At 40.1% G+C, this 18,051-nt stretch overlaps 1 protein-coding gene across 3 annotated transcripts; it reads right to left on the reverse strand.

Annotated features, from left to right (window-relative positions):
* Positions 1–3,551: 3,551 nt before the first annotated feature.
* Positions 3,552–16,974, reverse strand: e2f7 (E2F transcription factor 7). 3 transcript variants are annotated; one of them, XM_086202361.1, is made up of 13 exons: positions 16,756–16,974; positions 16,141–16,236; positions 15,857–15,961; positions 14,844–15,003; positions 14,429–14,668; positions 12,762–12,917; positions 12,484–12,627; positions 12,197–12,370; positions 11,999–12,077; positions 10,966–11,287; positions 10,403–10,529; positions 7,413–7,798; positions 3,552–5,683 (listed from the first exon to the last, which is right to left on the reverse strand). In XM_086202361.1, exons 2-13 carry the CDS (start codon positions 16,234–16,236, stop codon positions 5,516–5,518), a joined length of 2,157 nt encoding a protein of 718 aa, XP_086058487.1. In that variant the 5' UTR covers positions 16,756–16,974; the 3' UTR covers positions 3,552–5,515. The 3 variants fall into 3 exon arrangements, with proteins under 3 accessions (XP_086058487.1, XP_086058486.1, XP_086058485.1); XM_086202360.1 differs by having other exon boundaries at positions 12,762–12,914; positions 15,653–15,961; XM_086202359.1 differs by having other exon boundaries at positions 15,653–15,961.
* Positions 16,975–18,051: the final 1,077 nt, after the last annotated feature.

The following is an 18,051-nucleotide window of genomic DNA, read 5'->3' on the forward strand; positions in this document are numbered from 1 at the left end:
TGAACGCAACGCTTCTGCCTTCATGCATAGTCATTTCAAACTATCTTAAAGGAACAGCTGCACACAACCTGGAGTGGCTACGGAGAGGAAAAATGTTCTAACTTTCTTTGTTGTGGCCGCACAATATTCATGATTCTCTCAATTTTATTGATTTGTGCCCACAAACTGAATCAGTTTTGGCCACAAAACAACTTGTTCCTACACTTTGACTAATTTGTAGGGTTATTTCCCCTGTCCTCAACATAACTAGAGGATAGTAGTTCTTTATTGTGGCTCCAAAACAACAAATTTCAGGGAATTAGTGACAAGATGTTTAATTTCTAGGAGCAATTATATCCCCTGGCGTCAAAATAACAACAATGAAGGAAATTATATCTTGTGGTCATTAATTACGCTCAAGAAATCAGTTATAACTTTTTGGATCAAAATATGCCTTTTGCCTCTGTTGCAACAAAACATATTATTTATCCATAATATTTATTTGGCAGGTGTTGTGACCTCTCAGAACTGCATCAGTCCACATCAGTCTCCTGTAATAATTCTCCCCCCTGTTGACCAGTGCATGTAATGACATTTTTTTTGTAGCATAGACAAAAAAGATAGAGACCCCCTTGTGTCTGATGCACTGCATAGCTCTAGAAAAGTTATGATCATGAAAACAGTATAAATGCTTATGCACCACCTTTCCTTTGAGCTTTCACGTTGTAAATCTCTCCTGTTTTTAATGCAAAATTGGAGCCACACTGTGTAAACATTAGAGATTACAGAACACTTTGACATCAAAGTGGAAAATCACCAGAGAGATCTTGATTAATGTGCAGGCTAGAGACTTATATTTTAAAGCAAAGGCAATCTATATAATTGCAGACATCATGTCACATAGTGGATTTAGTTTCATGAAACTTCCCTTCCTCTCGACCTGGAAGAGAACTGGCATTATTGATTGAATTCCAAGACTTGTTCACAGAGTTGCAGTAAATCTGGTTTTGGGGTGAACCAACATTGGCTATGTTATCGTGTCATATGCAGCAGCTGGACTGCATCTGCAGAGAAAAATGTCAGTTTTACACTTGTGCTGTTTCAGACGAATGACTTTGCCGTTTATTTATCCTGATCACACTGTTGTACCATTTGATTAACATGACCTGTGCTCATATATTCATGTAAAGAATGTTTTTTCTGTAATTTATCAAAGTTAATTTAGGTCAATTTTATATCCGATAAATGATTGCTCGATGATTGCCTCCAGCCCTGTGTTTAGTTTGTTCCTCTATCCCATTCTCAATAACACTATCTCAGTCGTACCTTTAGGGTATTTCTTGATGAACTGAAATGATTTTTTGTTGTCAAAAGCTAAGGTCACTGTTGCCTCACCTAAAGATGATCTCACTTCGATGCAATTTCTCGTCTTTTCTTGAAAGTCTCAAGGGGATTTCCTCATATTTGATCTTAATGAGGAACTGAAAAGGGAGCAATTCTAATATCTACCCTCAGACTCCCAAACTGAGGGGCATACATCGGAAATATCTGCGAGTTTCTGAAGGCTGTCCTACTGACAAGTCAAGAACATGAGGGTTCTGCCAGTCACAATTTGAGCCCTTAATGCCCCCTTACCCTAAATTTTTATTTCTGTAGAATTTGCCTGAGGGAGGGAGAGTTTCCAGGAAGTGTGAGTGAGATGGTAAATAGGATACTGAGCTGAAAAAATTGCCTTGTGATTTCTGAAACATCATCTGAAAAATAGTGTTTTATTACTAATCTCATCATAATTATTCACTTGTTATAATTAAGGTTGCTTGAGTTCAACCTCCATCCATCGTCGTCTTCCGCTTATTCCTTACTAGTAAGGGTCGCGGGGAGGCTGGAGCCTATCCCAGTGTCAATGGGCGAGAGGCGGGGTTCACCCTGGACAGGACGCCAGTCCATCGCAGGGCCAACACAAAGACAAACAACCATTCACACTCACATTCATACCTACAGTCAATTTAGAGTATCCAATCAGCCTAGTCCCCAAATTGCATGTCTTTGGACTGTGGGAGGAAGCTGGAGTACCCAGAGAGAACCCACGCAGGTACAGGGAGAACATGCAGACTCACACAGAAAGATCCCGCGCCAGGACTCGAACCCAGAACCTTCTTGCTGTGAGGCCACAGTGCTAACCACTGCATCACCGTGCAGCCTGAGTTCAACCTCATTTTTAATTTTTTTTTTTTATAAACAAATTACTTCTATTTTGGTCAATATTAAAGCAACAACATCTGGAGGGAAAAGGCTGTAAGACCTCTCAATTTCTTATTTTAACTTTTACCAGCTTTTTATGCTGACCCCTGGAATATTTTCTTAAATCTCTCTATCTATTACATCTCTTATTTTTATGTTCCATTTTGACTGTGTACCAAAAGAATTCTGTTTTGTGTCTTTGTGGGTAATGATGGTCAGTCACTAATAGACACACATTACATTGAGTGTTCGTTAGGGTAGTTAATTTATAACTAAATGTAATCTAAAGCAGGGATGTTTTGCTTGCAAATACCTTGATCTGCAAAGTACCTAAAATACCAGATAAATGTGGTTGAGTAAAAAGTACAATATTTCAGTCTGAGATGCAGTGGAGTGCAAGTACATTGTGGCATGAAAAGAAGACTCAAGCACAAGTAACTGAAATGCCTACTTGGTTTCGTTTGAACACAAAGGAAGTTACATGCCTCCTCTGCATCTAATTAACTTTTTAATTGTCCCATCTGTTGAGGTTTTAAAGTGAAACTCCTCTGTGTTCAAATATCCGTCAGTTCGTATTTGATACTGAAGATCTTTGACTGGATGTTCTCTGACAGATGCTGTGTTTTTAGGTGACCAAATCAGCCTGATCCGACCCCGAGTTTGCACTTGACGTGCTCTTGTTATTCACTGCTGGAATTCCGTGTATCGTGAATAAGAATCAACTTTCTGTTTACAGTTTATCATACCTCCGTGGGCATTATCAATGTTTTCCGTTTTTTTTTTTTGTCCCCTTCTCAGGAAAACCTTGAGGGAATATCTTCAAATCTCGTTCATGTTGACAGAGACTTATTCCATATTTATATATATATGTGTCTGGTCAAAAATAAATAATCAGCAGCTAGACTGGTTGATTGAGCAAGACAACACAGGGCACCAATTCTAGTCCAATAGTAGTCATCTTTTTCATCCACATCATATTAATTGCACAGAACTTGTTGTGACTGAGCACAAGCATGTCATTCACCCATCTGCTACTTCTTCCAAGCGAAGGCACTGGGCTCTAAATTACTGATATTTGCAAATGTGTAGATCTATAAACTGAAGCAATCCGTCATAATTTTAATTTCTTCCCCCACTGTACTGAAACGGGTTTCCTGTGTCTCATGTAGGTTGTGTGTGACCCTTTCCATCTTCATCTTTAAAAAGTGAAAACACAGTGTAAAACTTTCTTGATGGCCACTGAGGTATCATTTAAAATAGGATTTCGAAATCGGAAAACACTCCCTCCAAAAGTGAAATTCAACATTCATTTGTTTTTATTTGTGACAGTCACATCGCGGAAAAGCAGTTTGGTTCACAACTACAATTTTGAAAAGTTAAGACAGCTCAGCCGACACTATCGCTTGCTGTGTCATGATGGTTATCATACAGTAAGCTGCATTTTACATTCTGCATTTTATCATCCAAGTATCAGATGACACGATGAATACAATGCACATAAACAACTGTACATTAATAAACACGTCCACTCATCAGAATGGATTATCTGTGCACCCTTTGGTGTGACATCGCTGCCAAACGATTCCCAGCAGTTTGTCTGTACATAGCACCTCTTTTTTTTGGCTGGCAACTTGATAAACAAAACAGTACCTTTTAAAGGATCACACCAACTTTTTGGGGAAATAGACTTATTTTGTATCTTCTCCAGACCCAGACCAAACGATGGATACCCTACATTCCTCTACTCTGTTACAGAGCTGAGACCCACAGATACTAGCTGACCGCTAGTTAGCTTAGCATAATGAATAGTAGTGGATGGAATGTGTTAGCATACATCCCATCAACAGTAATCAGATCAGGTTTGCGACCATGGTTTGTCCAGAGCTAATCCTCTTCATCCTCTCTTAAAAAAAGTCAGCTGTCATAAATAATAGTAGTTTCTTTGTTAATCAAACAAATTTTTTTTTTAGCCGAAGTTTTAATGTGCTGAATCAAATCTTTGCACCAAGGGGTTCTAACTATAATTTCTAAAAGTAAAATAGTTTGTACAAATATTTTACTTCATACAAAAGCATTCCATTAATATGGGAAAAAAACAGTTTAAAAAGTGATAACTTTTTGATAACATTTGACAGAGCTATGCTAACACTTCCCACCAACTATCATTCATTGTGCTAAGCTAATTAGCTGTTAGGTGGTGTCTGTGAGTCTCATCTCCCTCATGCATCACAGAGTGAGAGGATGTCTGTCTTGTCTGGCTCTCGGCAGGATGGACAATAAGTGCGTCCCCCAAACAGTTAGTATGTTCCTTTAAAGCTTATTGTCCTGTAACAGCACCGGCCAAGAGAAGATTGTGGTCAAACTGTGAATTGCTTGTATTTTTTTGGGGCTGTATGAATGTAATACAGTAGTGAAAAAAATACAGCAAGCTACTTATTCTCCTGGATAAATAAAAGTACAAAAAGTTCTTTACAGTACTTTTTCACTTCTCTGGTAAAATCATTCAAGTATTCAAGTACCTGACAGGGTCATCACACATCAAGTTCCCCTTTATTTTTCAGCTCTGGAGCTAAAGGTTTGAAAATGAAGCACTGAAGTTGCTGATACTCAGAACACACACAGCACAAGTAACATTTCTCCCCCACTGTGCAACATCCAGTCCCCTGGTTGGCTGTAAACATGCACTTCACAGTACAGTCTGAGATCTTGTGAGAGAACTCTTTAGGATCCAACTAAAAACAATCGGATTAACGATTTTTTTTTTTACGAATACTTAGTGCTAAAATGTGTCATTACAGTTCCTGTAGAATTAACATATATTAGCTAAAATATAAATAGCAATTGAGCTCTAATACACAAGTGATAGAGAGGGAGTTAGGTAGCGTGATCATTGTCTAATGGGGGTAAAAAATAAGGCTGAAACACAATACTGCAGTGACCAACTCCCACCACAGGAGAGCACTGTTTCATTGGTAATACAGCTTCCCTTGTTCATTCATAAATATGGCGTCCCATGATTAAACCATGAGTCACCGTAATTATGATGTAGACATCATTTAAATTAAATATGAGCATCTTAAGACCTCTGATCCTTTAGAAATTTAATTTGTAGGTTACAGCTTTGCTTAAATGTTTAATGTTTATTTGTTAATAACTAACAAAGCACCAGAAATTTGATTCTATTTCTCATATAAAAAAAAAAAAAAAAAAAAAGCAGTAACACCTGAGTGTTATCACTTCACAGCGCATTGTGACCAGCTTGTACCACTACAGCATCGCGGCGGTCCTGTCCCGTCTAGTCATGTGACTGACCAGCTGGTGGGTGGCCAATGTCCAGCCTCCTCTGGGCGGAGCCTCTCTTGCGGGTATCTGGTGCGGTACGGACTACACTGCCCAGTGTGCCTGGGGTCTGGAAGAAAGCCTTCGTGACAGACAATGGGATATCCTTTGGAGTGTGTGGAGTCTGTGGAGGGACAGAAAAGTGTCAGTTTGGAAAATGCACTCAGAACTATTCTGATTTAACGGATTTTGAAAAGATTTGGTCAGATGACAAGTATCAGCAAAACAAAACTGTTTGCCTGCAAAACACCAGGTGAAGCAGCATCTTGACCCAAGTGCAGTTGTAATGTGTTTAATAATTTAAAAAACTGACTTTTCAACAAATGAGAGAAAATCCAAATCTGACCAACTCTGTAATTATGGAGAAAATAAAGTGTTAGAGAAATGCTTTTAATTTTACTTATTCCTTTTATCATTTTTATTTTTTTTAAAGGCTCCTATAAATTTGGTTATTTCTTATACATTATACATTTTTTGTTTATTTAAGCCACAGCCAACTAGTGTTATTTTCCTTATGTGTTGATCAGTTCTATTGGCTCTGCTGTCTTACTGTAGCCACCCACCAGATCAAAGCAAAATCACAGTTGAAGCAACAGCAAGCAGCAAATCCTGCATTTGATTGCAAGATAATTTAGAGTTCAATAACTGTGCTATTCAATTTTTCCAGAGTCAGTGGTTGTTTCGTTTCCTATACGTATGCAGGGTCATAAGCTATAGAGTGCTGCAGTTATCACTAATTTTTGCAGGCCAAGCCTGAAGTTACCATCAGCTGACCACAAGCCAACAGGATTTTTTAAACAGATTTTGTCCTAATACCAAATTCAGCTCTGTGACGAACAAAAGTTTGTCTTTACTAATAAACACCACTTCTATAACTACAGCGGCGCAATTGCAATCTAAACTAAATCAAGCTATGGTAAGACCACACCATGGACATGCGCCTTCAACATCACCACGACTAGCTTTGCATTTCTTGTTTTTGTTGTGATGACATTTAATAACCACAACATCTGTGGACTCATTTAGCAACTTATTAGCAAACAGAGACACATAAAAAGCTTCCAAATTCACAAGTATGGTATATACTGACATATTTTATGTTGTAGAACAAAACATCAAAATACTATACATTTGTGTAGACCTTATTTCAGGCATTTACCTGAAAAACCCATTGACTTTGAAACAAGATATCCTGATGTTCAACAATGCTCAACTTATTTCTGGGTTTAAGAACTCATTCCTCATGCTGTTGCTTGGACCTAGATATGGTGGCTCGAGACTGTGCTTGAATGATCAGTGTTGAAAAACCACTAACATGTTGACACAGACACTATTATGTGCATGCACACAATTTGCTGATTAGTTTGTATATTATAGTATATAAAGATAAAAGTACAAATGTTCACCTACAAATGCTTTTGTCCTCTACCTTAAGTAGTAATTTTGAAGACTGCATGTAGTTTCTACTTGCTTGTTTATACTGAACATAAATCAGCTACCTTGTATTCTTCTGTCTTCATGTAACCACAGCAGGTTGTCTGAAAGCTTCTTTGCTCCAGGAAAATAACAAAAAAAGAGAAACACCTGCAGGGATCTGATGGGCTTCACAGCTGACCTGAACATTCATCTCTGTTTTTACAACTTTCGAGATTAATCAGCGTTGAATGCTACGGCTCAACTAAGTGGTTGTGTAAGTCAATGAAGGAAGGCCTCTCACAAACAGATGCAGCACTACCTTTCATGTCACGCTGCTTTGTGGCATTTAGTTGTCCCAGAAAGGTCATGTCTCATTATGACTGCTAATTATGTGGAAGTTGAATGGAGGGTTTTAAGAACAGCTCTGCATCTCTTACCAAAGGCTCTGGTGTGGTGATGCTAACGGCCTGCTGCTGCCCCGTTGGAGAATGTGGTGTGCCTGCTGCTGACCGGTATATCCTGCCCTGTTCTGATGTAGAAGGTGACAGAGCAGGGGACTTGCTGGTCTCTGATGCTGCTGCCAGGCCATAAGGTGCCATCCCAACCATCAAATGGGAAGGTGACATCACGGCAGGCAAGCTGAAACTCAGTTGCGCATCTGAGCCCTGCTGCTGTAGACTGGTGGCCACCAGGGGGTAATGGGAGAGGGCCGCAGAGGGCACCAGGACATAAGGCAGCGCCAGGGCGGGAACACTGCTGGGAGGAAGTGCAACATGGGCTGGAGGCTGGCCTGATGAGAGGAGGAAATTCAGGTTGTTCAGACCTGGAGAACAAGGGAAAACAAAACAGGGTGAGACAAATGCCAGGAGTTTTATTTTAATAAACTACTCTGGTATGGTAAAATGAACATGCAAGGATACAAATTTTGCCGCTTGATGTTTCGCAAACAAACACGCAGTTTGTTATTATGAAGTAGCATAGAATCATGGGGGTTGCAGCCCTCCATGTTAAGCGCTCACAACCACAATCAGAGGCAACTAACAGAAATCATGTTAACGGGACCAGATAATGTAGGATAAGTTTTTCTCAAATTATTTTTTTGACATTGTCATTTCAATTTAGTTACAACGTTTAACCCATTACATTAACCTATTAACTTGCTAACCCTGTATCAGATGAGTCCACTAACTATTCAACTTATCCAGCTAATATTATGTTGCAATTTCTGTCACACGATCATTTTTTCAATCCAAGTGGACATCTGAGCCAAATTTGAACATTTTTCCTCAGCCCTTCCTGAAATATTGAGTTAATAACAATAGAATGGTTGTACTGAAAACTGACACATACTGTAATCCTTCCAGCCCAGGAGGGATCAGAACTTCTAGAGCATGCTGAACTTTGTTGGAAACAAGTAACGAGCTGGCGGATGTGTTTGATATCAGCACAACAGATAAATATTTGAAATCAGCAGCCCAGCAGACAGCTCTTCATCACTTACTTCCACTTGTCAAATGACAGCTTGACAAGCCTGAGTGACATTTTCAAACTCAATGTTGTTGTCAGGGCACATTATTGTAAATGTCTCCACATTCAACCTTTCAAAAATTCACCACCGGAAAGGGTTTGGATTGTGCAGTGACTTTGTGTGAACTTTTCTTTCAGTTTCTGGTATGGTTGGATGATTTGACCTCAAATCTGAAGGTGAACTTGAGTATTTTTTTCTTCTTTTTCCCAGGGATGACAAGTTTGTGGGGTAGTTAGCATGTTCGGTTGTAAAATGTCTCTTGATGTTAACAACAGCAACCCTCTGACACAACAAACAGGATACCTTTGAAATGACACTTGTGAGAATATATCTGTACGTCCACTTGTGAATAAAAATGCCACATTATGAGTCAGCTGTTGTCTTTTTGGAGGCATTCATCTCAGAGCTGTGCACTGGTTCAAGGTGACTCTGAATCTGTCATCACAATCACTCAACATTACCTGAGAGAGCAAAAGTAAATTTGGGGCCTCGAATCCAATCTAAATGTAGATAGCGCCTTCTGTAGAATCACATTTAATTATGGTGCAATTTATGTTATCGTTATCATCCTTAATGGATAAAGCAGTATAGAAAATGGATGGATGATCTAACGCAATAATGCGTGCATTGTGTTTAAATCATACCTCATATTTATGCGAGTGTTTCATATGTCTGTCAGTATTTTAATTTTGTAGTTGTACTTGCTATGACTAGAGGAGTCCTGGCTCTCCTCGATGAGAATCTTTGCTGCCGCTTCCAGAGTAACAGTCTGGGTTTTACACCAGGAACAGCATAACAAATTTCTGGCTCATGATGCGCAGAGATTTGTCTTTCCTGTTGCCAGCTGCTGCAAACAATGTACACAAATCTGATCACAGTTAGGATCTGCTGCTGCATGTTCCATTTGATCAAACTGAGTTTGGGGAGAGTTAACACTGCACAGTGCGAAAGCAGGTCTGACAGCCACACATAACTAGCATAACAAACTTAGTTAACACATCGTACTTGCTTTTTGTTATATCTTCTCAGATTTTTTCTAAACAGTCAGGTTAATTTAAATTTTAATTACATTTTTAAAGATTTTTTTTCTAGCATAAACGCCTTTATTTAACAGTAGATAGACAGGAAACAAGGGAGAAAGAGGGAGGTGTGACATGCAGCAAAGGACCTCGGGCCGGGATTTGAACCAGGGTCGGCTGCGTATGCGACATACGCTCTAACCACTCGACGACCTGAGCGAGCCAGTATTTTAATTTTTCCTGCAGTAGTCTGAACACATTTGTGGTTATTCTTTTCATTCTCCAATTTTTCTGTGACACATTTTGCAGAAACATTGTATACGACAGTGTAAGACTGAACAAGATTTAAAATGTCATATTTGGTTTGACACGTCTCACTTTTTTTGCTATAATAAGAAATGTAAACACAGGGCAGAGAATTATCAGAACCGATTGTTATGACTACGATAATTTGATGATTTGTTTTGTGTCGCTTGGAAATCTCTCTGGACTAAATATAATGATTTCCCATGGCCGTAAGAGGAGACCAAATCCAAGAATGACCCATTTGAGTTGAATAAGTAATGCCAAAATTACTCCAACACTGCAAACCAGTTAATAAAGAAGTGAATTAAAATATCAGTTTTGCCAAAACAATTCTTAGTGTATTTTATTATTTTAAATCCATTTCCAGAATGTTACTGCTCATAGAAACAGGTTAAGATGATCACTACTGATGACAAACAAGAATTTTGCTCCCTTATGTTAAAACATCTTGGCTCTTTACTCAAAGGGTATACTTTATTTTAAACACTTAAACCAAGTTTTACCAATAACACAGCACCATTACATTCTTCTTCTACTGAGGCAGACATGTCTCATTCAATAAAGCTGGATTTACCTGCACTGTTGGGTACATAGAGGTAGTGCGATGGCTGGACAGGCCCATTGCCAGCTTGACTCTCATCTGACGCCTCGCTGGAGAGGCCCAAACATGGCGCTATGTTTCTCTGAGGTTCAGCGCTGATCTGGAAAAACAAAAACAGAAATAATTTGGATTGCATGACTGACATAAAAAAAAACAACAACAAAAAAACAAAAAACAAAACTTGAGGACACACATTTGTGTGGAAGCATATTACATTTACCAAAGAAAAACACAAATAAACATCTTTTTTTTCTGAATTAACAAGAATGAACTTCTGTTCTTCTGAATTGAGAAAATAATGCCAAAAATCAAAACAAAAAAAATCATTATTTCCCAAAAAAGGGAAATTTTCCCTTCTGAACTTTAAAAAGCTTCAAATGACTAAACCAGGGACAAAGGAAAAGAGATTATATCTTAACCCAAGGACAGTAACACTGCTTTGTTTCCACTATGAGGGGTTTGAGGGCATTGATAGAGACCCCTTATCACATGTGACTTTTGCATTCTCAATGTATTCATACATGGTGTTACATCACCTCATCAAATTCCTCCAACTCAGATGTCTCCTTCTTTTTTGCCATTGCCCGATCATTTTCCTCCTCTTCTTCCCTCCTTCTCTTCCTCCCCTCCTCAGGCTCCAAGCTAGGTGACCTCTGGCCTTCAGCTTTCCGCTCGCATTGGTCTGGCACGTTGTACAGCATAACCACAGAAGGTTGCGACAGGCTGGGCAGGTAGGCTAGGCAGTGGGATGAGGAGGAAAGCTTGAGGAGGTGCTCGGGGTGAAGTGTGGGAGCTAGCAGGGTGGGCTGAGTGGGGGATGGAGGCAATTTGCTGCTGTTCTGGGTGGGAGTCTGGTTTCTGCAGAGAAACAAGTCACAAGTTAGTTTTCAAGTTTGGTGTTTTTACAGATTAACATTGTCTGCAGCAATATTTTGAAGCAGCAAATGCAAGTTATCTTCATAATTGTTCTTAATGTTACCCTAGTGTTTACTTATCTTACTTTACTTATCATAGTGTTTAATTCTTCTCTCCATCCTATCTTGTTGAAATGCTCACTGAATATATAACAGCCACTAAGAATCCATAGATTAAGTTAAGGTTTTCTCATTATACAAAAAATAATCAACTTGACATCAGCTTATGAGTCTCTCAATCATTATGGTCCTACTCTCTGAAATTCTGTTTCATGTGAAATAAGGTCTTCTGAAACTGTGCACAATTAAGTCAGATCTTTTTGCACAAGCTTTTAGGTTGTAAATGATGGCTTTAGGGCCCTGCGACAGACTGGCGACCCGTCCAGGGTGGACCCCACCTCTCACCCGATGTCAGCTGGGATAGGCTCCAGCCTGCGCAACCCTTAATGGATAAGCAGTACAGCAAAATGGATGGATGGATAAATACATGTAAACAAAGCCAGTGCTTCTTTTCTCATGATAGGCAGCAATGGGTCTTCAGTCATATCAGAGTGATGAAATAGTATAAAAAGCACTTCACTTCTTCACCCAACTTACCATATGTAAACTAACAGGCTGTGCATGTATGTGCATGTGTGCGCACGTGTGTACTCACCCTGCACAGTCTTCAAACTGCAGCCGACAGACTGTACTTGAAGCCCTTCTGGAATAGTCTGCAGGTTTCTGTGTCAGACCTGTGGTGCAAGGGAGGAATTCCAGTAAGCAGTCAGACAGGACTGTGATGATCACCTCCCATAAAGATGTTGCACATGACTGCACTGAGGCAAATAGACTACCAGAATACATCCCTCACCTGGTAGTTCCCTGCGTGGACTACTGGGAGCTGAGCTGACCTGCCGCTGGATGGCCACAGATGTTGGCATGCTGCCGAAAGAGGCGTGGCGAGCCAGCTTGGCTTTTCTGAGGCCCCCACCTGCCATTGGCTGTGTGGCCTCTGGCGGAGTTACATTTGCACGACTTCCAACAGCTGAGGATCATGACAAGGACTAAATTAGCAGCAGGAATCACTGCAATAGTCTAAAGGGTGTAATTGACCATTTGAGGACTTATTTAAGTTCAAATGTGCTCAGGTTGTCTCACCAGAATTTCTGGGTTTGCTGAATTCAACTGGGCCAAGCCACCTAAAAGCCGGCTTCCTGCCTCGCTCCTCACGAACGTGTACCTTCTTTATGAGACCCAGGCTGGTCAGCACATTAGCAATATCATAGAGACGCCGCACCTTAGCTGCAGATGGTTAGTGACAATCAAACACAAGAGAAGGAAGTTCTGTTATGAGACTGTGTAATGCAAAATAGCCATCATCTCTGGGACAACAGTAACACATGGTACCATGTAAGAGTGTGTGATAGATGTCTTACTCTTGTACTTGCTATGACTAGAGGAGTCCTGGCTCTCCTCGATGAGAATCTTTGCTGCCGCTTCCAGAGTAACAGTCTGGGTTTTGGACACCAGGAACAGCATAACAAACTTCTGGCTCATGATGCGCAGAGATTTGTCTTTCCTGTTGCCAGCTGCTGCAAACAATGTACACAAATCTGATCACAGTTAGGATCTGCTGCTGCATGTTCCATTTGATCAAACTGAGTTTGGGGAGAGTTAACACTGCACAGTGCGAAAGCAGGTCTGACAGCCACACATAACTAGCATAACAAACTTAGTTAACACATCGTACTTGCTTGTTGTTATATCTTCTCAGACATTTTCTAAACAGTCAAGTTAATTTAATCTTCAGGTTGCCCAAAAAGTTTCTGTCATTCCTTCATAACATCAGAGCATCGGACAAAGCAGAAAGCACATATTTCCCCCTTTTATCTTGTTTTATAATCCCTGGAGGCCAAACTTGTTTTTGAGGAATAGATTTAGATTGATTCCCCAGCAACAACATACATTGAAAGACACCAAAAACAGCAAACTACTCCCCCATTCAATTCCTACGCAAATATTTGCGATAACAGTGTGAGTGCTATAAATGGCATATTTTTGTAGGCCGAACCGGACATTGGCATCACTATGGGTTCCCTCATCCAAAAGCCAATTGGATTTTTATGTTGGATTTTGGAATATTGCTAAAAATGACTAACAAAAGTTTTTAATGCAGTCAACTCAAACTAGAAACATGAAATTACAAAGATTTCATGATATCCAATCAGAATTTAACATAAAGGCAGAAAGACTGCAGACATCTGCTGCATCTATGTTTCCTGAAAAATTACCAAATCATCACTCCCAAAAATCCGAATGGGTCTGTCCAAGGCCAATACTACACCACTCTCCCAGAGTTCCAAAAAATTAAGTTAAAGCTGGTAGAACAGACGACCTCCGATAAATAGCACTTACAAACTTAATAGTAAACTTCCCCTCGACTTAATTTTACGATTTCAAACCCATATTTACTTCCAGATATATATATAAAAAAAACCTGTTATCAAGCTGTTCATGAGGTTTTAAGCATGAATGGATGAAGCACAACAAGACAAACGCAAATAAACCCAACCTTAAGAATCATGAAATACACATCTGCATATTCTGTTTGTCAGTGTTGCTGAGTCCTAACCCATGATATTCTACAGATGAGCAGCAAACAGACTCGTAACACCTTTAGTGTTGCAGCTTCAGTGTGCTGCTGTGGTGATGGGTCATTACACTCATTAATTTGTTACTACACCCCAGATAATACCTGTCATATGTAAAGTGTCATTAGTGCAATTACCTAACCCTTTCAATGGCAAGCTGTGACAAGTGGTGTGATCACTATGGTAACCAGGCTGAGTGATCATTTAGTAGAATTGTTAATTTGATGGTGGCTGCTCCTGAGATGAAACCCACTCTTAAATTTTTACACATTCAGCTGTTAACCACTGCTCTTATCAAATGATCCGCCTCCATGTCTTTATCATCGTCATTTTAGCAGCTCGTTGTAAAAGTTCCAGGAGAAGATAATGATCAAGTGTCTAGAAGAATTTCTTGTTGGAACATTGCATGGTCCATTGTATGTGAATATATATTTCTGATTGGAGTTTAATACCATGGCCTGTATCTTCTTCACCAGTGTCATCCTCACGGCTCAGCCCTGCCTCCCTGCCTTCAGCAGCGAGCTCCATCTGGAGGTGGTAACCCTGCTGGTGGCCCTGTTGCTGTAGATCCTCCAGGGTGGCCTCTAGCCGCAGGCGCCCGTGCCAGGTGTAACTGTTCTTTGCTATCCGGCCCACAATCATGAGAGACTCCAGCACATTGACGATGTCGTAAATACGCCGCCGCTCCACCCCTGATAATTAAAAGAGTATCAGAGTAGAGAAATCATCCACCTGTTCGTTAGAACGACATATGGGGATTATAGGAGAGGTAACCATAGTAACACACCCTACGTTTGATAATACAAAAGCTTTAAGTGTTCATGAAAGGAACAGTAATTCCCTCCTCCCTCCATAAGTTATTCTTACCCAAACTGCTTGCCACCTCGTCCAGTGAGATGGCAATGGGGTTGTGCAGTGGGGGGTAGTCTGGGTAGAGAGCAAGGAACTTCTGACATAGAAGGCCCAGACTCTTCTGCTTCCTGCTTGGCTTCTTCTCTGTGTCCCCCTCTTCTTCCACAGCTTCAAACTGCAAAAAAAAAAAAAAAAATACATGCATCAGAACTTCACTAATGAAGGATCTTTAATCTAACAGTCTTATGTGACAGTGTTCATTCTGCGCTCTGTATCATCTGAGGTTACAATGTAAACGGACACAAACCCCAGTTAAAGCAGCTTCTTAGCACTTTCTATATCAAGGGGATAAAATTTCTAAATGTACAGCTCCTGGTTATACAGTTGGTTAGAAAAACTTCACAGGTCAAATTAGAGAATTTTGAAAAGATCTGAGTATATGAACTAAGTACTTTTTAAAATACAATAAAAAGGAACATTTTAGATTTGAGCTGTGATTTTAAAAAGCCAAGTTAGGGTTGCATGATTTTTGAAAAAAAAAAAATCTAAATGTGATTATTTAACTAATGTTGTAATTGTGGGATTTTTGTGGGGACTTTTACCAATCAAACATGTTTTCTTAAATATGTAAAGGGAGGATGCTTCAGCAGCACTATAGTATTCAAATTCAATTTCAAACACTACACACAATTAACGACTCTTGCAATTTGCAAATGGCAGTTGGTTATCCAGAAACTTTTCTAATTTATGCACCAAAATATTTGCTTCTACACCCTTTGAACACACCTTTATTGGGAAAATGTCACTTCCCAAATGTCCCATACCTGACAAGTGTATTCCAACTCTGTGTCTTCTGCCACCGCATCTGGACTTTCTGCTTTTGCCTCATTCTCTATGGGCCTGAACAGGACTTTTTTCATCTCCCGGTTTCGGATGTCTGGACTTGCTGCACTGATCAGCATCTTCAGATTTGCTGTGGGTGTCAAAGGTTCAACCAGCACTGTGTGTTTAATGGGTGTGATGTGTACCAAGTCAGGGGTGGTGCCTCTCCTGTTTATAAGCAAAGGAGGGATGTTGGACTCCATAGGGTTGAGTGGTGTGGATCTCCTCCTTCCTGTGGTGCAGATGTTTTCCTGTGTTGGAGATAGTTGGTTGCAGACTGATCTTCACCACCTTATTTGATTCTTTCACTTAAAGTCCTGGTTTTGACTTTTTAACTTCCTATAATGTAAACACATTTCACCCCTATCTTGCATTAAATAGTGCCACAGTAGTGAGACCAAAGCCGAGATGAAGCTCTACCCCCACTTACCTTTTGTTCACTTGGACCCCCACTCTCATCTAGCTCAAAAGGGAAACTTTCCCTTGGACTTGTAAGGTCTTTCAATGCCAGACATGCAACTTCCATCTGGAAAGAAAAAAAACATGCAATCAAAATAATACAGATGACCATAAAACAACATGGGGGAAGTGGACCTAACCCAAGTGATCTTGGTAAATATCGAGGAAACAGAAGAGTGGTCAGCTTGATTTGGCGCAAAGGACATGAGCTAATTAGCCATTAGCAAGCTATCTGTGCTGTGAATTGTTAATTTAACAACCTCTCCTCAGGTTAAATATTTGTATTATTGTTAACTTACTGAGCTGAAGCTGGTGAGACAATATGTAATGAATGTTTTAAGGCTGGACTCAGTTACGTAACACAAGTTGATTAAGCAGAGCATTGCATTCCTCGCCAAGGGACAGTCAACTCAAATAAGTCAGAACAACGTACATTACACTTTAGCTGATCCCAATAGATGTTATGTATGTAATGGCACGTCCTACGTTGCGCTGGCTAACTTAGCTGAGTTAGCGACCTTTTATCAGCAGCTACATTGACTACCACAACTTGTAATAGCAGGCAGGAATGAATGGAAATACCCACCTTTTCCTCTGCTGTTCCCGTCAATGAGATTTTCCACTGTGACTCCGTAGTTATAAACTTGTCCTCTACTCAAATCACCATAGCAGCGTATTTCCCTCTATCTAAAATTAGCGGGTAGTCTCGTACAGGTCTTTGCAAAACCAGCGAATACACTCTGTGCTGTACCACGGTGACTCCAGCAGCGGCATCACCCGCTCAAGCTTGTTTTCTGGCGCTCTTCGGCACCGGGTAGATAACAACCAATCACCGCTTCTGTCATTGGAAACGTCACCAAGATCAGCCAATCAGCGCTAACATGCTTCGTTACGTACTGAAGTTACCACGAATGTGATGAAGGTATGACCACGCCCATAGAGTTGTGTTGGCGGGGCAACCGGCGCGCTATGTCACTTTCCGAGGAGACAGAAAAAGAGAAAGAGGTCTCACTCGGAAGCTATTTTGGGATACATGGGAAAATCTTTATTTGGAACAGTCCACACAATCATAATACAAATACTCCAATAGGCCTACGTAGACCGTTTTTTTAATGTACTGAGATGATCACTGGAAGAAAATCTGTATTGTTTGGACATATGCAGTAAGCTATTCATCTTCCCATGTCAACATGTAAAATAGTTTAATTTTAAACCGAACATAAATTACTTTTAAAATCTACTCATCAAGTGATGCATACACAACATTAGCACTCTGGTAATTAAAAACTTGTTTAACACTGCATCCCGTGTAATTTATATAGCAGACTATTCAAGAGTATAAAGGTCCATGACATTTTCTTGAATACAAGATTCTGCAAATGGGTCCATAATTACACAAGATCTGAAAAAGAATCTTTCTTCTTGTATCAAAGTCTTTGATACAATAAATGCATCAGGGACAACAGTACGAATGTAACACATCTGTATGTTAAAAATATTTAAATGTACGCTAAATCATCACTACTCCATGTTAAATATGTCCGTATAACGGCTTTTGTGTAGTTTGGAAGGTATTTATTTAAAGAGAAGTGACACATCTTCATCCCACAGAATCTTTGATTTAGAGCAAAGGGATTTGGCTTCTCCCGTTGATTTCAGCGTTCAGCAGCAGTTAAATCCGTTCCTAGAAACCTGCCAACAATACCTTTAACCTGATCAGGAGCCTTTTGTCTCTGTGGCTGTGTGCAATTAATTCTGCTAGAGCAAACAGATGGGAGGAAGGAGAGGGTGGTGGGGGACGAATCCAGTGGCGCTCAGTACCTGGGCCACAGCGCGAAAACTTGCGGTCGCTCAGATGGGGGAGGGTCCACCCCCCCCTCCG

This window comes from Aulostomus chinensis, chromosome 4, assembly GCF_037954235.1.
Source record: "Aulostomus chinensis isolate RoL2024-O1b breed Wild chromosome 4, RoL_Achi_v1.0, whole genome shotgun sequence".
Lineage (NCBI taxonomy): Eukaryota > Metazoa > Chordata > Actinopteri > Syngnathiformes > Aulostomidae > Aulostomus > Aulostomus chinensis.